General features: G+C 36.7%; 2 protein-coding genes across 2 annotated transcripts; both read left to right on the plus strand.

Annotated features, from left to right (window-relative positions):
- The first annotated feature begins 72 nt into the window (after positions 1-72).
- LOC128552591 (uncharacterized) lies at positions 73-23115 on the plus strand. The gene is made up of 14 exons (XM_053533639.1): positions 73-289; positions 478-684; positions 1090-1271; positions 2578-2779; positions 7834-7985; positions 8224-9327; positions 9663-9849; positions 14788-15038; positions 17269-17462; positions 18786-18955; positions 19167-19277; positions 20252-20665; positions 22501-22623; positions 23093-23115. The coding sequence occupies exons 1-14, from the start codon at positions 73-75 to the stop codon at positions 23113-23115; spliced, it is 3537 nt and encodes a 1178-aa protein (XP_053389614.1).
- Positions 23116-23242: 127 nt separating this feature from the next.
- LOC128552592 (uncharacterized) lies at positions 23243-24098 on the plus strand. Its single transcript, XM_053533640.1, has 2 exons — positions 23243-23318; positions 23614-24098. The coding sequence occupies exon 2, from the start codon at positions 23634-23636 to the stop codon at positions 24096-24098; it is 465 nt and encodes a 154-aa protein (XP_053389615.1). The 5' UTR covers positions 23243-23318; positions 23614-23633.
- Positions 24099-24442: the final 344 nt, after the last annotated feature.

The raw sequence follows: 24442 nt of genomic DNA on the forward strand, positions 1-24442 counted from the left end.
GATCAAAAATTTCGGGTGTATATTGTTATTTTGGATTTTTTTGATACATGACCAGGAGTCATAAACTGGAAAATGCCATCTCAGACAGTGAGGGTTCGAGATCCACTAGTACGGAGTGTTATCACAGCTGACCTACTTGAGGAACATCTGAATCTGTTCTATCTTCATAACGATGTTGCTGCCATAATGAATCCTGCCTTGACCTCTTGCCTAGGCATAGAGACCCTGACATCTGACCATTTGTTCCAGCTAGGACAAGCCCTTATACTGAACAAGGGGACACATTGTAGTAAGTTTTAATATTGCGCATTGATATAAAAATGTTTACTTTAGAAAAAATAAAGATGTAACTTTAAGATAATTTTATTTCTTAATCAGTTGAATTACAGAAATATCTTTATTCTTTATTATCCTGCTAAATTACATTACAAATGACATCACAAAAATTATTACAACATTTTGTCACATTTTGAATAGGCAAAGAGGAAGACATAATCCTGATTTCAAAGTGGATGGCATGTTTATATCGTAGCTTGGATGAATTTCACCACGACGATACGATACTGACAACACTTAAATCACATCGTATGTTTCCTCTCTCTGATGGAGAACTTGTCTTGCTGCAAGACAAAACAGTGTTCTATCCAGTAAAAATATCCAGTGCTGACAGACACAACAAAAAAGGTTTGAATTTTGATAAATATTGTAGTTTATTTGACAAGCTAATACCTCTTTGCTCTCTCATTTTCTAGCCAGTTAATTTCTTATTGCTCTTTATATACCCTTAGGACACAATAAAGGTGTATAGAGTTTTCTTATTTTACATTTCCTTGTTTGTCACCGATATACTAGAAGCATTGTTTGTCTGTTCTGATGTTTTTTACGTCACATCAAAACAGTTTGTGTCATAGGGTGACCTTAGCGATTTGGGATAATATCCCAGGCATTATTTCCAGCACGGACAGGCACTGACTATCTACAGTTGATCAGTTCACTGCCAGTAGTGATTCCAGATCAGTAATTTTGATTTATATCAACATGCTGCTGTAATGCAAAAAGTTACCATCATTGTATATGGTTACCTTTCAGATCCATTATGTTATTTACAACAAGATGTGAAAAGCATACACCCCTTATTGCTGGACACAGGTGATGATGAAGTAAACAGTCAGGTTCATAAACTCTTACAGAGACTAGGAATCAAACAGTTATCTCCCTTTGATGTGATAAATCATCATATATTACCAGTTCTTAAGTCTGACTTGTGGAAGGTAAGCAGGATAACCACAAAGACTTAATAAACAACTGTTATTTTCTGATATCTGTGTCATTAATTCATGGTATAAATAATTGAATGTTGGTTCATGTGAAACTTTTGCTGATATTTGTAGGATTTCTCTTAAACAAACCAGAAGACTACCTGGTCTGAATGACATATATTTGTATAAAAAGATGTGTAGCATCATAGATGTTTAAGGAATCAGTTTAAGAGTTGCACTACCTGAATTTTTAAAATGTTATCAAATAACTCAAAAATGCTTGGGCCTAGGATCATGAAAGTTGATAGGGAGGTTAGTCATGACCAGCAGATGACCACTATTGATTTTGAGGTCAGTAGGTCAAAGGTTAAGGTCACAGTGACCCAGAACGGTTAAATGTTTTCTGGATGATTACTCAAGAACGCTTAGATCTAGGATCATGAAAGTTGATAGGGAGGTTGGTCATGACCAGCAGATGACCCCTTTCGCTTTTGAGATCAGTAGGTCAAAGGTCAAGGTCACAGTGACCCGGAACAGTTAAATGATTTCCTGATGATAACCCAGGAGCGCTTGGTTCTATGATCATAAAAGTTGGTAGGGAGATTAGTCATAATCAGCAGATGACCCCTATTGATTTTGAGGTTAATCAGTCAAAGTTCAAGGTCATATTTACCCAGAACAGTTATACCATTTCCATATGATAACTTGAGAACACTTGGGCCTAGGATCACGAAACTTGATAGTGAGGTTGATTATGGTCAGCAGATGACACCTATTGATTTTGCGATCAAAGGTCAAGGTCACAATGACCTGGAACAGTTGAACAGTTTCTGGATTATAACTCAAGAATGCTTGGGCCTAGGGTCATGAAAGTTGATAGTGAGGTTGGTCATGACCAGCGCTTTTGAGTCTAGTAGGTCGAAGTTCAAGGTCACATTGGCCGGAACAGTTTCTGGACGATAACTCAAAAATGCTTGGGCCTAGGATCATGAATGTTGATATTGAGCTAGATGACCCCTATTGATTTTGAGGTCAGTAGGTCAAAGGTTAAGGTCACATTGACCCAGAACAGTAGAACTTTTGTGTGCAGTGACCAAATAATTTCTGTTCCTTGTGCAATTACTGAATGCATCAAGGCGTGCATTTCATGTTCTACGAGCTCTTGCCATACTATATTTTAAACTTGCAGGTCTTGTACTAAGACAAGTTGGCATATTACTCATAAAAGTAAAATGGTTTTGTATTGGATTTTTGCAAAAATGTATTTGTGTTTTGCTTCCTGATAATGAAAAGGTCTAAATGTTTTTTATTGATACAGTCAAAACAGCCAGAAACACTGGTATCCTATTTAGTGTATGTAAAAGGTCAAACAGAAAAACAGGTGTCTGTTTGCAACTTTGATGAGTTCAAGGATGTTGCTGTGGTAATGACAAACAAGGGCTTTAAAAATCCAAGCTTGGAACCAGTGCATTTCCCTCCACAATATGGGAACCAAATCCATCTGAAAGAAATCTTCAGTGGTAAGCCATGTTCTTAAACTTGAACAGATGAAAAGGGAGAACTTACTTATTAAGGCCAGAGAAAGTAAATCTGTAGATTCTATAGTGCTCATGTGAGATACTGATTTTAGGGGTGGGGAAGGTAGGGGGATGGGGGCGGGGAATGGGGTGTGTCGGCACTTTTTATTTTCATTATTTATTATTTTTGAAACAAGGGCAACCAGAGGTCAAATCATGCTTAAAAGTTGACAGATTACATAAAAATTGCTAATTTGATAATATCAGTGTATGTTGTTGTGTCTTTTAACTGCCTACTCTTTAAACCTCTCACAAACTTATTGAAACTCCATACAGTAACTGTTGTAAAAAACATACGGGCTGAAATATAGTGAAATTAGATGTGTAGGTCCATATCAGGGTTGCCACTTACCTTGAAAAGTCAGGAAAATTTTTGTTTTTTTTTCAGTGTCAGTGAATTGTCAGGGAAATCTTGATAATGGTCAGTGAAAAACAAAATTTTAGAAAAGTCAGGGAAAAATGAAATTCTGGTTCAATGTTTAAAATGTTCAGTGGCTTTGGCAGTCTTCAAGCAGTATTTATAAGTATTTCCAAACACATTTTGGTGTAGTTGTGTATAAACATAATTTAAATGTGTTTGAATCAATTTCGTTTTTATGTTAACTCTGGAATTTTGAAGATTGTATATATTTTTGGTATTTGTTAATGAAAGTTTGTTATATCTGAAACAAAATAAATATAAAAGGGTGGATTGGATGGCTGTAGGGGAGGAGGATGCCAAAAAAATGGTGGTATTGGTCAGTGAAAAGTATGGTTTAGTCAAGGAAAAGTTAGGGAATTTCATTTTCTCAACAAAGTGGCAACCCGGCATATGTTTGTTTTTAGCTCACTAGTGATGGGCAAATCGGTTAGATTTGCCATCCGATTAATCGGCATAATCGGACAAGCCAACCGATTCGATTAATCGGATATAATTGGATAATCGGTTATTTTAGTTGCAGATCTGTAAGTTCACTTCGCAGTGTATGTTTTATATCATTACTTAACAAATGAACTGCACAGAGATTAAATACCATATTTCTATTGTATCCCTTCATTTACAGGAGTAAGTTAACCCTTTACCACACAGAACAGAAGCCAAAGTAACCTCTTTTACATAACACTGATAAGTGATAATCAATAATCAATAATTGGTATATGGCTGATAAAGGTGACTGTCTTATCTGAACAGAGGTGTTGGCATTATTTTGTGATTACACACACTTATGTTAAAAATGTCATTATTGACATTATTTTTGTCAATATAAAGTTTATAGCAATTTAAATTCTCTTTCCGATGATACAAAATTTATTGTAGTTTCTCTTTGAGTTTCGAAGATATAAAATATTAAAGTACGGGAATATATATTTTTAGGCATAAAATTCTGTTTTGAATTACTTTTACATTGAAATTCATATACAATTTTATTTTGATGTTTGAAAGTTTGATTTATAGTTAATAGACTTATCTTCCGAATCGGAATCAGTAAGTATTTATATAAAAAAACAACCATCAAACTAAATAACACTACAAAAATAACGGATCGTAAAATTTCTGAAAGTGCAAAAAGATCGCTGAGATTGAGACTCGTAACCGACTACAGTATTCTTGTGCTAAAAATTAAAATATTTTTAGGATAATATTAAGTAATATTTTCATGATCAAACGTCGGTACATCACGGGTGACTTCCGCTGCAATTAACTCTTGGGGTGTCATAAAATATTTGAAAGCCGCGGTCCTTCTGTTTTGATTAACACTTCCCTTTATGTAAGGCCATAAATTCCAAGCCATCGTATACACAAATTGTTGTTTAGGGGAAATCTGCATGTATCACGCGTGACCTTCATGACCTAACACATTTAAAAATACTTTGATGTTAAATGGTTGTTATTTTTAGAACGAAGAAAGCCCGCGAACCGGCCAGTTGCAAGCAGTTTTCTCAGTAATTTTCCATGACGTAGCGTCGTGCACATGTAGGAAAAAACCCCGTTGTCTTTCTTTGCAAAGTACTCGATAAATTTAAATAGTAACCACATGATCTTGTACATAAATAATGATTACGAAATCCCATATTTTGAGTTAGTAAACATCCGGAATTTGTTTCTTTAGGAAAAGAACGGAAATAAAGCAATTGATTATGAGACACGGGATAAAACGATTCTGTTCAAATGGCCGTTAATCGGTATAATATGTTTCTATCGGGGAACCGATAGACACGGGTCAATTCGTTTCTGTTTGGTAATCGATAGATACGGTGATAAACGTATCGATGTGGGAAAGGGTTAACAGCATAAAAGTAAAATATTTGTGAAGATAGTAAACTTCAAATCAGGTACTCATCTTAATTTCACCAGCATGGTGCAGACAGACGGTGTTAATCCAGTGATATAGTGTAATTAAATTAAAAATTATTTGGAGCAGAAGTACTAGTTAACGATTTATTAATTATTAGTTAACGACTGGAATGTTTTCAGTCCCACAAAATTAAAAATTGAAAATACTTTTGCTTGCGTAAGTCTTACAGCATGCTATGCATACTGCCATACTGATGTCCAGAGTTTGTATTAATGGTTCTCCTGGCTTAATTTTGTAAAAGCCACATATCTTCCAAAATCTGGGTGATCATAAATGACCTCGACTAACGGTACTTTCGAGATGTTAGAGGAAGCCATTTTATGCAGAAGAGTAGTTTCCCTTGGCGTAATTGCCCCAAAGAACCTTAAATACTAGAAAGAAAAAGGCCAGAAACAACTAAATTATCCATTTTAAGGTGCCAAGTAATTAATCGGTCAGGGAAAAATGAAGTCGGCGATTGCGATCATGAATGCCACGTCGACGATTTTCCGATTGTCGCCAATTGTCGGCCCATCACTATAGCTCACCTGATCGCTCGATGTCTGGCGTCCCCGTCGTCTGTCTTCCGTCAACATTAAGCTTGTGTATGCGATGGAGGCTGTATTTTTCTACTGATCTTCATTAATTTTGGTCAGAGTAATAACCTTGATAAAATCTAGGCCGAGTTCAAAAATGGGTCAACTGAGGTCAAAAACAAGGTCACTAGGTCAAATCAAAGAAAAACCTTGTGTATGCAATAGAGGCCGTATTTTCAACTGATCTTAATGAAATTTGGTCAGAATGATTGCCTTGATAAAATCTAGGTCAAGTTCAAAAATGGGTCATCTGGGGTCAAAAACTAGGCCGCTAGGTCAAATCAGAGAAAAACCTTGTGTATGCGATAGAGCTTGTATTTTTCAATTGATCTACATGAAATTTGATCAGAATGATTGCCTTGATCAAATATAGATTGAATTCAGATTTGGGTCATCTGGGGTCAAAAACTAGGTCACTAGGTCAAATCAAAGAAAAACATTGTGTATGCGATAGAGGCTGTATTTTTCAATTGATCTTCATGAAATTTGGTCAGAATGATTGCCTTGATAAAATTTAGATAGAGTTTGAATATGGTTCATCCGGGTTCAAAAAGTAGGTCACTAGACCAAATCAAAGAAAAACCTTGTGTATGTGGTAGAGGCTGTATTGTTCAATTGATCTTCATGAAATTAAGTCAGAATGATTGCTTTGTTGAAATCTAGGTCGAGTTTGAATATGGGTCATCTTGGGTTAAAAAGTAGGTCACTAGATACGAAAGAAAAATCAAAGAAAAACTTTGTGTATGCCATAGAGGCTGTATTTTTCAATTGATCTTCATGTAATTTGGTCAGAATGATTGTCTTGATAAAATCTAGGTCACATTTGAATATGAATCATCTAGGGTCAAAAACAAAGTCATTAGGTCATATCAAAGAAAATACTTGTTTAAACTCAAGAGACCACATTTTTAGTACAATCCTAATGAAAATTGGCCAGAATATTTGTTTTCATGAAATAACTAGGTCAAGCATATTTACACTGTTATGGTATGTTTCTCAGGTGAGCAACCTAGGGCCATCTTGGCCCTCTTGTTGAGATATTCCCTCTCGATTAAAGAGATCCACATTTGAAGCTTTTTTAAGACATTACTTAGAATTATTTAACATGTCAACATTTGTAACATCATATATTGTCTTTAGAAAGATAGTAGTATTGTTGTTTTAATATCTTTACAAATGATTTTCCCTTTATGTATACTGATGCAGTTAATCTCACTTAAGGCTTATGTTGAATATATATATTGTGTTTGACTCCTGAAAATGTTGACCACCTGTTGATGAAATAGTGCGGTATTACTGCCTGCTTTGTACGTGAAAATGGCTTGTCAGTTTATTGACTAGCGTAAATACCCCAGTTGTTAAGTCCAGACAAAAATCAATGAAGATCTATGACAATCAAATTTAGGTAAGAAATATATTTTCTAAATGTTTCTGAGAATGAAAGGTTTGCTAATAGTGTCTTATACTGCCAATTTTTTCATGAACATTTCTCATCTGTTTTAATAAGATGTAATATCATGGTAATGTATAATGTCACAAACTGTAAAAAAATGTTAATCTGTCTTTGCATCATCATAATTTGTCAAACATACTGTTTTAATAAGAGATTTATGCAATTTTAAGAAAGATATAAAATTTTGGATATCTGGAAGTTGTTATATATTTTTTTAACCAATGAAAAATTTGAGCGGGGCTTTTAGACAGGGCCGGGCAGGGATGTGAATCTAACTACCTAACAGTGAACACACCAGTCCTGTACTCGTGATTATTATTATTGAATGTACTCATTAACTCCTATACTTGTACTAATGCATATCACAAGCAGCTGGTAAGTGGTAACAATCATTTCGACCAACAGTTGTAACAGTTTAATTTCTGATGAAATGTCGTAAGTTGTGCAGAGTTCATTCTACTCAAATATTTTCAAACAGATTTTCATGCATAATGTCATGGTAATGCTGTCATCCAGCTAAACAGACATAATCCTGAACAACTTTCATTTTAACACATTAATTTAAAGTTATTCATCAGAAATAATTTACAGATATTATAGACTATTTATAGAATTAAAGTTGTATTATTGCAGGTTATGACTGGACGCTCATTGATCCTTGCTACCTTCCTAACCCATGTACTCAGTCTGTGGTCATTAGTTGGCAAAATTTCTTGAGGAAGCTTGGGGTTGAGAATTTTCTCTCATTCAGAAAGAGAGACATACACATTAAAAGAGATGAACTGGTTCGTAAGATTTACTGTTAAATTTTGAATCTAAACACAGTCATTATCATATACCCATCTTTTCATTCTAAAATCTGTTATAATGTTGTACTCCTTCTGCTTGCAGTGTTGGATGTTCTTCAGACTTTTACCACATTATATTACAGTATTGTTTGAAAATTTATGCAAATGTCTTTGGTGTATGCCTTTGGGTGTGCAAATGGGTTTTATGGTTTACACATTTAAATATATCTGACAGGAACAGTCATTATGGAAAAGTCAGAGTGTCTTATGGCCAAAAGAAGAGCACGAGTTTATTGTACAAGATTATTACAGTGCTGAGGTAGAAGGCCTTATAAAGAACAACCGTTATGGAAGTGATCTTCTATTTGCTGACCAAATGAGGTACTTGTTCACGTATTTAGACCGCCACTGGGATAGTCAGTTTTCGAAATATTGTAAGGTACAAGTTTTAGATAAAGATGGAAACAAGTTGAAAGAAACTGACTCCTCCTTCAGCATTTTGTTGCGTACTTCTGATTGGTTGCCGGCTGTGGAAACCATGACAACACAAGATGTAACAGGCTTCTTGAAGCGTGAGAAGCAGATTGTGATGAAACAACCTTCTGGTTTATACATTGAATCTGATGTTGTACAGAGTCTTCTGTTTGACAAAGTTCTTTATTTGAATGCTAAAACCATCGGAGGATCATTCTGTCAGCTTCTTGGCATCAGAAGTTCTGTTGAAGTGAAAACAGTAAAAGATTTGTTGTTGCTGTGGAGTGAAAGAAAGGATGAAGATTCACCGGCTGTGTTTTGTACAACACTTGAACACATGAAAAATGTCTACCGATATCTAAGTGCCCAATTAACACGACAGGAATTTCAGAATTTGTTACAAGAGAAACCAGTGTTCTTTGTACCAGATAAAAATGCTGCGAATGTTGCAAGAGGTATAGTGGTACCTGGGAAAATGCTAAACAAAAATGAAATTTGGTTGGTTGATAGGACAGGACTATTTGCTAAGCACAGACGGGTTCTTGAAGAATTCCACTCGGAGATTTGTAACAAAACGACCATAGCTGAGTTTTACAATGACAGCCCAGATCTCATCGAAGTCTTCAAAGTAGAGGCGAAATTGGATGTGCAGCCAAAGCTTGATGAGTATATAAAACTGCTGAGCCTCCTTTGCGGTACAAGTTCACCAAAGGAAACAGATGTTTTAAATGATGTACTATATATCTTCTCTACAATTGGTGAAATGTTGGTTACTCCCCCAGTCGGTATACCAGGTGGACAGGCAGGCAATAATGCCCTTGACACACTTAAAATGTTTGTAAAGAGAAAGCTGAAAAAACAAAAGGTATATGGAAATACACTTTCATCTTTAAATGTAATATTTGGTAATAACTTAACAGTTAGAAAATAGTATAATATAATATCAATGGTGAAATTGTCTTCATGATGAAAAGTCTTATATATTAACATTTCCCCTTAACAGTATTGTCAAATATACAAAATAAGAAGGTGAATGGAAAATTGTGAAATATTCTACAGCAATATTCTGGCTCATCATTTGGTTTTCATATATCCCATCCCATTATGTAATGGGGAAAACTGACAAAATTACGCTTTACAACCGATATTTTAAATAAACAAGTAATGGATACAAATACAAACATTTTAATGCATTTATAGGTGTTTCCAACAAACAAACAGGTTTGGGTGAGTCTAGAAGACCAACCAATGATCCCTGACAATCGGGAATGGGAGAAAATGTTTATTGATAAACAGGGTGTTCACTTTCTGGATATGGAAGATAAGATAAACAGAACATCACGGACAGGTAGAGGTGGTATAGTGCAGCGAGGACATAGGAATAAAGGTGCAGTAGAATTTATGTTGAAGCTATCAGAGAGAATGAATTTTCCTAACTATCTCTGATGTTGGTTTTGTCAGTAAAAGTTGCTCTGTACTGAGATCGTGGTGTCCATTTCATGTTGTATTATCATCGAGTTCCACTTCAGCTATTGCTAGTGGGATGAAAGTGTTGCATTTTTCATTACCTCTAACAAACTTGATCGAACAAAGTCTGCTATTAATTTGCTTTGGTTGCATTCTGGGGTTCTTCCGACAAATATTCTTACAGACATATTTTGCTACAACCTGATTGCAAAGCATTCAGTATAAATAGTAGGGATGGGAACGAATATTCGAATATTCGAAAACCGGTCGAATATTCGAATATGAAAATGAAATTCGAATATTCGTAAATTATTGTATATTTTTTTTTTTCAAAATAAGTATCATTGATTTTGGGCAATATGAGCATGCTAATTCTACAGAATAAAACCATGTCATGTTTGTTTGTCGCGTGTCAAAAGATGTCCAATTAAAAAGAAAATAGCAATGCATAATTGGCAGGGGCCATCGTTACGGAGTAACAGTTTGCAACAGGCGTCAATGTGTCAGATGCATGTCAAAAGATGTCCAATTAACAAGAAAATTGCAATGCATAATTACCTGGGGTCATCGCTACGGATTAACAGTTTGTATTAGGCGTAAATATGATATCTTTTTTTCTTCTGTTCATTTTTATTGGCGCCTGTTTTATGTAACAAGTTGTAGAAATTTTTTTTTTTTCGAAAACAGTACCAAACTTGTAGATATTGTCGATCTTTTCACAACATTTTGTTGGCCATTTTAGACCATCCGCAGAATCGGTTTTCATCCGCAATCGGCGGTATTTGAATTAAATTTTGAAGTACTTTATATTAAAATCAAGAAATAACCTATGATTGGTGCATAAGTTCATGTTGAAGGAGGTTTAAGTCTACCTTATTTGTTTTTTAAACGACGATTTTTCACGCCGATTGAAAATTTTCAAAATGGCGGCGGTAAAACAACAGCGCGTCACGTGTTTAAATGGGACGACCTGCTATTTTTAGATAAAATTGCGACGGTCTAAATTATAATCGTTTTGATTTTTTCTATCATTTTGAAGCAAAAACACTAAATTAGTTAAATATGTTCATGATTATACTGACAGAATCGTGAAATATAACGCTAGGACCGGCGGGTTTTGCTAGGTAGGATCGGGTTACCTGAAACAAACATTTTTTGGCCTTATTACGTACGATGATCCACGCTTTAAACAAATGAATACGTTGTGTATATGCCAATCACTTAATAAGTATGTAAAGCTTCCATTAAAACAAACCGAATATTCGAATATATTCGAATATGGCAAACCGAATATTCGAATATTGATTTCAGTATTCGTTCCCATCCCTAATAAATAGTGTTGTTTTATATGTTAAAACTATGAAACTTAAATTGCCAATATTTATTTACTTGTGTGTCTTTTAATCAGTCTACACATGGTAAAGGGACCTCAGTGGTTAATGTCAGTTGGTGTTTGCTCTCACCCCTGTGGTTAATGTCAGTTGGTGTTTGTTCTCACCCCTGTGGTTAATGTCAGTTGGCGTTTGTTCTCACCCCTGTGGTTAATGTCAGTTGGCGTTTGCTCTCACCCCTGTGGTTAATGTCAATTGGCGTTTGCTCTCACCCCTGTGGTTAATGTCAGTTGGCGATTGCTCTCACCCCTGTGGTTAATGTCAGTTGGCGTTTGCTCTCACCCCTGTGGTTAATGTCAGTTGGCATTTGTTCTCACCCCTGTGGTTAATGTCAGTTGGCGTTTGCTCTCACCCCTGTTAATGTCAGTTGGTGTTTGCTTTCACCCCTGTGGTTAATGTCAGTTGGCGTTTGCTCTCACCCCTGTGGTTAATGTCAGTTGGCGTTTGCTCTCACCCCTGTGGTTAATGTCAGTTCGTGTTTGCTCTCACCCCTTGGTTAATGTCAGTTGATATTTGCCCTCACCCCTGTGGTTAATGTCATTTGGTGTTTGTTCTCACCCCTGTGGTTAATGTCAAGTGGCGTTTGCTCTCACCCCTGTGGTTAATGTCAGTTGGCGTTTGCTCTCACCCCTGTGGTTAATGTCAGTTGGCGTTTGCTCTCACCCCTGTGGTTAATGTCAGTTGGCGTTTGCTCTCACCCCTTTGATTAATGTCAGTTGGTGTTTGCTCTCACCCCTTGGTTAATGTCAGTTGATATTTGCCCTCATCCCTGTGGTTAATGTCAGTTGGCGTTTGTTCTCACCCCTGTGGTTAATGTCAAGTGGCGTTTGCTCTCACCCCTGTGGTTAATGTCAGTTGATGTTTGCCCTCACCCCTGTGGTTAATGTCAGTTGGTGTTTGCTCTCACCCCTTTGGTTAATGTCAGTTGATATTTGCCCTCACCCCTGTGGTTAATGTCAGTTGGCGTTTGTTCTCACCCCTGTGGTTAATGTCAAGTGGCGTTTGCTCTCACCCCTGTGGTTAATGTCAGTTGATGTTTGCCCTCACCCCTGTGGTTAATGTCAGTTGGTGTTTGCTCTCACCCCTTTGGTTAATGTCAGTTGACGTTTGCTCTCACCCCTGTTAATGTCAGTTGGCGTTTGCTCTCACCCCTGTGGTTAATGTCAGTTGGCGTTTGCTCTCACCCCTGTGGTTAATGTCAGTTGGCGTTTGCCCTCACCCCTGTGGTTAATGTCAGTTGGCGTTTGCTCTCACCCCTTTGGTTAATGTCAGTTGGTGTTTGCTCTCACCCCTGTGGTTAATGTCAGTTGGTGTTTGCCCTCACCCCTGTGGTTAATGTCAGTTGGTGTTTGCCCTCACCCCTGTGGTTAATGTCAGTTGGCGTTTGTTCTCACCCCTGTGGTTAATGTCAGTTGGCGTTTGCTCTCACCCCTGTGGTTAATGTCAGTTGGCGTTTGTTCTCACCCCTGTGGTTAATGTCAGTTGGTGTTTGTTCTCACCCCTTGGTTAATGTCAGTTGATATTTGCCCTCACCCCTGTGGTTAATGTCAGATGGTGTTTGCTCTCACCCCAGTGGTTAATGTCAGTTGATGTTTGCCCTCACCCCTGTGGTTAATGTCAGTTGGCGTTTGTTCTCACCCCTGTGGTTAATGTCAGTTGATGTTTGTTCTCACCCCTTTGGTTAATGTCAGTTGGCGTTTGCTCTCACCCCTGTGGTTAATGTCAGTTGGCGTTTACTCTCACCCCTGTGGTTAATGTCAGTTGGCGTTTGCTCTCACCCCTGTGGTTAATGTCAGTTGGCGTTTGCTCTCACCCCTGTGGTTAATGTCAGTTGGCGTTTGCTCTCACCCCTGTGGTTAATGTCAGTTGGCGTTTGCTCTCACCCCTGTGGTTAATGTCAGTTGGCGTTTGCCCTCACCCCTGTGGTTAATGTCAGTTGGCGTTTGCTCTCACCCCTGTGGTTAATGTCAGTTGGCGTTTGCCCTCACCCCTGTGGTTAATGTCTGTTGGCGTTTGCTCTCACCCCTGTGGTTAATGTCAGTTGGCGTTTGCTCTCACCCCTGTGGTTAATGTCAGTTGGTGTTTGCCCTCACCCCTGTGGTTAATGTCAGTTGGCGTTTGTTCTTACCCCTGTGGTTCAAAAACTTGCTTGGGATGTATTATTCTTTCATTATGAGAAAACCATTCAGCAGGCTTAGGTAATGTTGATGGTTCTACTAAGGTCCCCACCTGGGCATGAAATAATGCATGGAACGGCACATAGAGTCTCCTCCATCTTTAAAAACTGAAAAGTTTCAGTGTAAAAAAAACTGACTTGTAAGGGAATTATGTAGATCTCCATTAGGGTCTGTCAACACAAGTAATTCGAGTCCACATAATTATAGTTTATACACCAATTTTCTGACAGTACTGCTTGTTATAGATAGCATTTCTCTAATTAAAGAGTTAATTTCTATTTTAACTTCACTATTCAATCCTAGTTAATTACCAAACGTACTGAATAACCAAGATATTTTAACTTTTGGTTGAATTTGTTACCAGTTATGACCCATTTTTGACTAAGAAAATTCAAGTACCTAGCTATCATGCTTTATGTCAAAAACAACTATATGTGTTGGACTGAAACTTCACACAAAGCTTCCCAGTCATGAAACCTGATGAAATAAATGTTAGGTAGCATGTAGCTGAATTTTATGTAAGTTACAGCTGATTTTCAACTTAAAAATTTGATAAAACTTTCACTTGAAACTAACTACCAAGCTGTATCTGAGTAACAACTGTATGTGTTAGATTGAAACTTCACACAGTGCTTTCTGGTCATCAGTCCTACTGAAGTAACCAAGTGTGATAACTCTAAATTGAATTAAATATACGTATGGCCCTTTATAATTAGACCTAGTAATGTCTGTGAAAATATTGTCAAGCTGTATCTCACCTAACATACTTAACTAAGTTAGACTGGTCTTGGTTTGAATTTATTAAAATTATAGCCCTTATTTAATGTGAAGATTTTACATGAAGTTTTGCATTCAAATTGTTTTCATTGCCTTGATAAAACTTAGGGACCTCCGTGGTTGAGTGGTTAAGGTCACCGACTTCAAATTACTTGCCCCTCATTGATGTGGGTTTGAGCCTCACACAGAGCATTGAATTCTTCATGTGAGGAAGCTATCCAGCTGGCTTACAGAAGGTCGGTGGTTCTACCCAGGTGCCCGCTCATGATGAAATAATGCACGGAGGGGCACCTGGGGTCTTCCTCCACCATCAAAGCTGGAAAGTCGCCATATGATCTGTAATTGTGTCAGTGCGACGTTAAGCCCATCAAAATAAATAAATAAAATAAAACTTAAGTTTGTTCTTCCCTCAGTAACATATGTTTTGCCAAGTTATGGCCCTTGTTCCACTAAGAAATTGTGAAATAGTAAATTGTGCTGTCTTATTGACAGGTCTTGTTTCTCTTTTAATAGTTGCAGACTGTCATATACAACCGGAAATGATAAATGTTGTGGTTGAAGTATGCAGTATCAAGAAATTAAGTGAATGTGTGGATATTAGACCAACTCCAGAAATGATATCACCTTGTCCACAAATGCAGATGTATTTCAGCCAAATAGTTCCAGTTCTTCAGCAGTATTTAATTGCAAAGTTTGATGAAGTTTACCAAAGTTTGGAACAGACTAACGTCAGAAAAATATTGGCAGATGGAAAGTTTTACCAGGTCAATATTTATAGTGATTAATGTTACTTGATGATGTAATATCCTTCTTTCTTACAATAAAGACATTATACATGTATATGGAACGTATACTTGGAATTGATTGTCCGTCAGATTAACCATTAATGAAATAAATGTGGTCCTGTAAGCAAAGAAAAACATCTGTTGGGATTGGCATTTATGATCGGAATTCAAAAAGAATTTGAGAGTACTGTCCTTAAATACAAACAGGTATACAAGTACAATGAACGTCTTGGGAGGTTCACGTACATGGAAAATTTCAAGATAATTTGTTTTAATATAGCTGACTTACAAGCATTTTAACACACCACACTTGTATACACTGGTATTTTATTGTAAGCATAGAGGCTCCAGGCAGGAAGGAAATTAGGTCCTACAGAAAGATGCATTGCTCTCCTAACATACCTGTCAGGCAGAGTCTGCAAGAATTTAAAACATTATGGTGATTATTCCCCACCCAAAGCCACAGTCCATGGATGGATAAGAATATTAATAAGGGAGAATCTAGAGTCCAAGATCTACCTGGTGTAGTGGGCCCTAAAACATCAGCATCCTTTCATAAACCTCACAGTATTGTTATTCAGCATAGGAAGTTGTGCACCAGGGGTTTAATTTGGATCTTACACAGCAAGACCAGAGTTATAGTCCTTGATTTAGTCAAAAATATGCATAAAAAGGCCTAAAGTTGTGTCACATGTATCTCAAAAAGTATTATGAAACATTACAGGAATATTATCCAGCATGTGAATTTGTGCAACTGAGTTGATTTTTATTCCCCCGCCACGAGTGGTGGGGTGTTATAGGAATGGTCTCCGTCTGTAACATTTTGTGTCCGCTCTGTATCTCCTAAATCCCTCGAAGGATTTTCATGAAACTTGGGTCAAATGATCACCTCATCAAGACGATGTGCAGAACTTATGAGTCAGCCATGTCGGCTCAAGGTCAAGGTCACAGCTTGAAGTCAAAGGTTTGAGCCTTCCATTTTTTGTCCGCTTTTTATCTCCTAAACCCCTTGAAGGATTTTCATGAAACTTGGGCCAAGTGATCACCTCATCATGACAATGTGCAGAACTCATGAGTCAGCCATGTCAGCTAAAGGTCATGGTCACAACTCAAGGTCAAAGGTTTGAGTCTTCCATTTTGTGTCCGCTCTGTATCTCCTAAACCCCTTGAAGGATTTTCAAAATCATTGATGTTGTCACACATGGACTATAAAATATAATAGAACAACATCAATGCTTCCACCCAGTACCATCAACCCTTTCACTATCCATAACAGCGATGGTGTCTTTTAGACTGCCTTGTTTTATTTCACTTTGCAAGACCAGAGTTTTGGCCCTTGGCTTGTTAAAAATATAAATGTTTGTGCCCCATGTATCTCAAAATATACTTAAGAATCATAAATCATTAGAGGATTGTTTTATAGCATGTGAAGTTGTGCAACTGGTGTTCTATTCGGGTTTCATTCAGCTAGGCCAGAATTTGGGTCCTTCACTTAGTGAAAAATACATATAAAGTTCTTAAAAGTTTGTGTTGCAAACGTCTTAAAAAATATTTCACCTAGAGTCATGAAACCATGTACAGGAGTAGGGGGTTGGGGGAGGGGGTCACATGTGTACTATGTACACACATCTAGCTTTCCTTTAAAAAAAATTTCTTCCTCCTCTGATCTAGAACTTGTTTCTCTTCCCTTTGCTGAAAAAAATGCTTGCTGGGTATCGCTACAGTTCCAGAAGTGCCCCTGGTAGTGTAGTGTATCAGTGTCTGTGTAGTATACCAAGGGCAGAGTACTTTGCGGCTTTAAGGTCATGGATAGCTCAGGTGGAAAAGTGCATTTCTGTTATGTGTGAATATATTGAGGGTCTGGAGTAAACAATATGCTTAAATATATAGCTTTTTCCTTTGTTTTATATGGACAGTGTCAAAGTATTCTGAATTATTCATACTATGTTTTAAAGGTGCAAGAAGGAAGTACTAAGCAATGATACAAGATATCAGAATGAATGGAAAGATTTGATCGGTAAAAGTCCTATTTAGACTTAAGTAACAGTTTACTTCATTTTCATCATCATTATCAATTATGTATGCCATTCAGATATAAACATGTTTTTTTTAAAGGCTTTTATTGTCAAAACTGTATGTTTTGCTCAAAACAAAATGATATCATTTGAAACTACAGTAGGTCTAAATATGAATTTATTTGATTTCACAGACGGGCCATCTAGAAGTGAGCTACTGGTTACCAAACTTGTCAAATGACACATTTGTTATCCAGCAAGAGAAATGTATAATACATCTTCCAGAATTCTACTTCCACCGGGAACATCTGACTAACTTCAAAGAGATTGTAAGGGAAATTGCGAGATACTTCAGTAGGGGAAATGCAGATTGTAACAATTTACTCAGGTTTGTGTTAAATATATCTATTTAGTAAGTATTTAATGCTTTAAAGCCTGCTAGGCAATCTATTTTTTTTTTGTGATTTTATCAAGCATCATTGAACTCTGGGTTTTTAGCAGGTACTCTTTGCTGTCAAACAAGTGCTGTTATTAATGTTGCAAAGGCTTCTTTAATCTATGAGTCCCCTATGAAAGGCTTCTTTAATCTATGAGTCCCCTATGAAAGGCTTCTTTAATCTGTGAGTCCCGTATGAAAGGCTTCTTTAGTCTATGAGTCCCGTATGAAAGGCTTCTTTAATCTATGAGTCCCCTATGAAAGGCTTCTTTAATCTATGAGTCCCCTATGAAAGGCTTCTTTAATCTATGAATCCCCTATGAAAGGCTTCTTTAATCTATGAGTCCCGTATGAAAGGCTTCTTTAGTCTATGAGTCCTGTATGAAAGGCTTCTTTAATCTATGAGTCCCCTATGAAAGGCTTCTTTAATCTATGAATCCCCTATGAAAGGCTTCTTTAATCTATGATGAAAGGCTTCTTTACTCTGTGAGTCCCCTATGAAAGGCTTCTTTAATCTATGAGTCCCCTATGAAAAGGCTTCTTTAATCTATGAGTCCCCTATGAAAGACTTCTTTAATCTATGAGTCCCTTATGACTGAAAACCAATTTCAGGGACTGTGGGATTGTACATTTCCATACATACCTAGACCAATAGCCCAAAGGCCAAGGTCACATGTGGTGGTCAAAGGCCAGTAGGTTTCCTGTTTGGTCATACCAGTCATCCATAAGGATTTTAGTATTACTTGGCACAGATGTTTCCCATAATAAAACAAATGTGTCTTGCACAAAACCCAGACCATTTGCTTAAAGGTCAAGGTCACACGCAGAGGTCAAAAGTCAACATTGATCTTTTCTGTCCAGTCTAAAATATTTTAGGTCACTTTTCTTGTCCTGTATGTAGCTTTTTCATCCATGTCTGGATATTTAAGTATAGAACATGACAATATTGTATGTACATCATTGACAGATATAAGATCATTAGATTATACTGCAGTTGAGATAATTGATCACCCTTCTAGTAGGGGACATTGTATTGCATGGCAGTACTTCATTCACTTGTTAAATGTATAAATTAAGCCAACAATGAATGACATATTTATGTTCAGGTTTTTGCCCTTACAATGATTCCTTTAAACAGCTGGTTGAACTCATACTTAAACCACCATCAAGTTGTAACTGAATCTTGTATTATCACTTAAGAGGAGTTGTTGAAGCTAAAGAAAGTTATATGATGGAAGAAGTTTTCAGGACTTAGTCTAGGTATGTATATTTTAGGTCTTTCTTGTCTGAGCTGTCTGATATAATATCTGGAGTATCAGAGGAGCCAGTAGAAGGCCTCCTTCAGAGATATGATGCTGATGACATTGATATTCTTGAGGAAGAGAAATGGAATGTGGAAGCTCCTGTTTTACCAGAAGAAGACAAGCTGGAAGAAAAGGAAGCAGGTAAGTGTATCTTACTTTACATGGAAGTTCTTTTTCCAACCAGTATCAGTCTGTAAAACAACACACATATTATAATGATTAAATTAGACAATTGATTCATTTAGTAAAGAAAACAATTACCAAAAGAAGTTAAACATTGTGAAAATAACCAGGTTTGATTGTAGTTTAAGAGGAATAATACAGATTATTTATACGTGTTGTTTACATGAAGATAACCTAACTGACGCAGAAAGTACACCAGAGAAGGCAGGTCAAGAGGAAGGACCATTTGAAATAAGGGCTTGGCCTCCAGTAGCTAATCCCAACAGGACCCAGTCTAGAGGTTAGTTAAATTAATGCTTTTTAGCTCATCTGAGTACAAAGTGCTTAGGGGTGAGCTATTGTGATCATTCACCATCTGGTGTCCGTCTGTTCACACTTCTCTTCAAACAACACCGCTACTGAATCCATGTGGTGGAAGTTGATGAAACATGGCCTGGATGTTCCTTGTGTGGTCTTCTTCCAATTATTTTCAACCGTTTTGCTTGATTGCACATTGGACCACCAGAGCTAAAAATAGAAAAATCTTAAAATTACATCTAAACCACTAGTTTGGTTTTGAAAAAAAACACACAAATTGTGTATGTAACCTTCTACCAAGATTGTTCGAATAATTCCGACTCATTAAAAACCATGGCCATCAAGGGGGCATGGTTACTTTTCTAATTGAGGAAACTTTAAAAATCTTCTTGTATGAAACTGCTTGCCTGATTTTAAAATAATTTCACACAAATGGTCCTTGTGTTACCCTCTACAAAAGTTGTTCAAATATTCCGATTCCTCAAAAAAGATAGCCGCCAGGGGGTGTGGTCACTTTTCCATATATGTATATTTTGGAAACTTTGAAAATTTTCTTGTATGAAACTGTGGCCCCAATTTTGAAATAATTTTATACAAATGTTTCTTGGGTGACCCTTTACAAACACTTCCCCAACACACACAATACCTGTCTGTATTTATTTAGTATTCTTGTCAGAAAACACCGGCACTATTTTCAAAATAATAACTCTGACATTTTCCTTACATAACCATTTCTGAATCAAATTTGCCAAAATGTGAAATTTTTTTCACTCATTGTGGTCTTTATGTCAGAAGTAGAGCAACATTTACATATCAGTTGCAGGCTATTACTAAGTAATACAATATTATAGTTGAGCTATAGGATTTATCAAGCACTATAATGTATATACAAATATGCTAAAGTACATGTAAATGTGGTTATTACATTAAGGCAAAATACAGAATTTTACATTTCAGCAGCATCTGAGATGACGGCATCCAATATATGGCCTCCACCTCAAGGGAAGGAATATATGAAGTCAGTTAAGGATCTTCCGGCTAACATCAGAATGGTAACCCCAGAACATGATTCTGATGGCAAAATGCTGAAACTTGGAGCTGGAGATAATGTAGATAGTACTGATGTTATTGCAGCTACTGTACCAGTACCAGGACAAATAGACCTCGGCCAAAACTTTGGAATGTTCTCGGTCCAGGTTGGATCTGGAGACAATGCTCTACAAAGTGGACAAATTGCACCAGTGTCTGCAGGTGGACTGTGCAAGGACGATAGTGGACAAGCCAATAGATCTGGTGAAATCCGAAACTTTGAAGCACAGTCAAATCAAGCTGTGACTCGCCCAACAGCAGAAATAGGCCATGCCACTAACAGTAAGAATGTTAGCTAGTTCTTTTTTTTTCATCTTGGTCTCGTAAAGTGATACAAGCCTGTTATTTTCATACTAACATTCTAAATCTCTCCCTATATACATGTATATAGTTGGATTCTAAGGGATCGAGGGTTTTACTTTGAGATAAACGAAATTTGACTTAAAATGATATTTTATCACATTTTTTCAGGATTGGACTTAAAAATGTCTTCGAGAATTGAGATAAACGAGTTTGAGATTTATACAATCACTCAAGCAAGGCAGTAAAATTCATTGTGGAAGATTAAAGAAGTTATATTACTGGGTTATCCGTAATATCCCCACTGGGGGAGACATTGTTTTTCGTTTTTGCCCTGTCCGTCCGTCCGTGCCACTAAACTTGGTTTGCGGGCCATTTTAGTGCCCCACAGGTGACCAGAGGGCCAGTCTACAACAAGAGGCCATGGCCCCTTGTTTTTTGCTGTAAATGAATCACAGGGCCTCAGAGGAGGTAAAAAATTTGTTTTCAATAAATGACCAATTACACAATGTGTCTAAAACTAAGGGGGTAGACCCTTAAGGGGCCATTTTGGTTGTTCAGCAGATTATTTGAATGTTGAAACTTCATAGGATGATTGGACATGCAGAGAAGATGACCCCTATTGATTTTGGGGTCACTCTGTTAAAGGTCAAGGTCACAGGGGCCTGAACATGGAAAACCATTTCTGGTCAGTAACTTGAGAACCATTTGACCCAGAATGTTGAAACTTCATAGGATGATTGGACATGCAGAATAGATGACCCCTATTGATTTTGGGGTCACTGTGTGAAAGATCAAGGTCGCAGCAGACAGAAAATGGAAATCCATTTCCAGTCGGTAACTTGAGAACCATTTGACCTAGAACCTTCAAACTTCATAGGGTGATAGGAGTTACAGAGTAGATGACCCCTTTTGTTTTTAGGGTCACTCCATCAAAGGTGTCTGAACATAGAAAACTCTTTCCGATCAATAATTTGAGAACCACTAGGTCCAGAATATTGAAACTTAGTGGAATGATTGGACATGCCAAGTAGATGATCTCTATTGCAGCCAACCATCAGTGTCTCTTTGACTTTCGCTTCTGTCCCCTATTGACGTTTTGCCTAAATGACTATGCATTGGGGGAGAAATGCGCTTTTCTACAAAAGCATCTTCTAGTTGTGTTTGGCTCCTTTTAGGGGCAGCAAGAGCTAAAAGATAGAAAATAGCTTTAAACAATTTCTCATTAACCAGTTGATTGATCTTCACCAAATTCGGTCTGCATCATCCTCATATGAACATTCCTCAAGCTTATTCAAATGTTTGCGCCAAGAATACAAACAAATCTTTTCACAACTTCTCATGAAGTCATTAAACAAAGTTTTTTGCATTAATGATACATTGTGTCATGACATTTATTAAAGGTCAAAAGGTCAATGTCAGGAGAGCATCTTAATGCAATAATGGCCCTTTTGTATCTATTATGATATTTGAAACTTTACAAAAACTGTAAACTTGAAGTGTGTACAGAAGAAGCACGTCTGTACCAGCATTTCCTAACTCTATCATTTCATGTATATTCAATAAAAAAAACATACGTTGAAAATGTTGAATTTCTGCAATATTGGAAGGTGTGCATAATAATCCTGTCATGCTATATATAATATTTATAGACAACATACATGTATGAAATGGTTGTCAGCCTATTTATATACACCAAGTAAAGCATGAGCATCAGTTGCCTAATATACCTAGAGTCTTTCTATGCCATGAAAATAGGAAAGGCAATTTGGGTTTTAATCTAACAGATACGCCTATATTTCTGTGTAACTTTGCAGGCCAAGACACCAAAACAGATCTTTCAAATGCAAAAAATCAAATAAGAGAAAGTGCAGTTTCTGGTACAGAGGATCAACATAGTTTAGTTAACGGTCTAGAAGAGCGGCCACACATCAGTGCAAGTAAGAGCATGTCTTTTAGTATTACATTTTGAAAAAGATGCAAACATATGTTTCTTATGCATGACTTAATTATGTACTGTCCTGAGCAGAAAGTTTAGTTATGGAAAATGTGGCTATCTGACCAGGGGCTGTGAATTCGATCATTCATCTGACTACATTTTGCTAAATGGTTATGAAAGGCTATACATTCTTTAAATTTTGTTGCTAGTAAGTATAGTGTATGAGATTAAGGTATGGACATAAGCAGTATAAACGTTCCGTTATTAATTCTAATCTTTGCTTACATTTTGTCAGACTTTTTCTGATAAGGTGGTTTGACATTTTTTATTCTCCATTCTTGTGTTAACACATCTTAGAGTCTCTAACAACACTGAAAAGAAGTAAACTTTAATTAGAAAGTTTTATTGTTAAAACCCTGCATTTACTTGAAACTTTCTTATTATAACATAAAAGGCTTTATTGACTCCAGGTACAAATTTATTTGCTGTATGATTGTTTTTCATGTAGGAAAATGGTAATCCTATGGTAATCTACTATGTACTGTATATATTTATTTGAAATACCTTACAGCTTTATACACGGCTTCTCATCATTTCACATTTTATCCTAAACTATCACTGCAGATTCACCTGGGCTGTGTGAGGCAAAGAAATACCAGGAAAAGCAGAACCTTGGCAGAGGACAACACATAACAGGTTTGTTCATTTAAAATTCATCATAGATATGCTTCATTTATTTTATGCTTGATACAAATGTTCTATACTCCTATAATTTGTGAGTGTTTTTAATGTAAATATGTGCCAGTATTTCACTTATTTTGTAAGGTCATTTATTAGTTATATCATTCTTCAGTCTGTGTCATATCAACAATGTTTTTTGCACATTATTCTTTGTTTACTTTGAAAATAAAATAAATCTAATGTTGACGCCTTTCCATTATAAGGTACCATGTTAAGTATTAAGATCATTTAAAGATGAGAAATGTTGCAGGTGATCCTTTCTGGAGTAACATGGCAACAGAATACACATATGATGACCTTGGGTCTGGGAAAGACATTTGTATCATTGATAGCATGACCTTGAAAGAAGGAATTGGTGAAAATGATGTAGGACATTGGGGTGAAGCCCTTGTAGCCCAGTATCTGCAAAAACAGAAAGAACTCGGAAACATACAGGATTACTCATGGAAAAATTGTGAGGAAGAGACAGGATTTCCATTTGATTTTGAGATTCAGCTTAAAGGTGATGACGGTGGGCACAGAAATTACATAGAGGTGAAGAGCACAGTGTCCGAGAGTAAAGAAGTGTTTGAAATATCAGTGCAGCAGGTCAGATTTGCAAACCAAATGAAGAGCAGTTTTCATATTTATCGTGTTTTTAATGCAGGGAATCCAGAGCGTGTGAAGTTGATACGTATCAGTAACCTTGATATGAGACTTTCAACAAAACAAGTCAAGCTATGTATGCTAATATGAAAAGCAAAACACCATCATATATTGCAGGGTTGTTCCTGCTAAAAACACAATTTTGGGATGATTAATGTTATGATTTCTGATACACAGTTTCTACAAATTGTATTTGTTTTATCTAAAACCAGACTATATATAGTTATGACTGCTATTACATTGCACATTTTAGTTCAGCTATACTGTATCCATACCACTGTGTTGGTATCTGTGTCTGCGACCACAGCTTGGTTAAAATTTTGATGCACTTTACCTTTATCTCTGTTATTGCTTTATGGATTTGCTGTTAACATACAATATTTGTTCCTCATCATCACAACATCATAAGTCTCCAATGCTATAACTGTCGCACC

Source organism: Mercenaria mercenaria, unplaced genomic scaffold, assembly GCF_021730395.1.
Source record: "Mercenaria mercenaria strain notata unplaced genomic scaffold, MADL_Memer_1 contig_2932, whole genome shotgun sequence".
Lineage (NCBI taxonomy): Eukaryota > Metazoa > Mollusca > Bivalvia > Venerida > Veneridae > Mercenaria > Mercenaria mercenaria.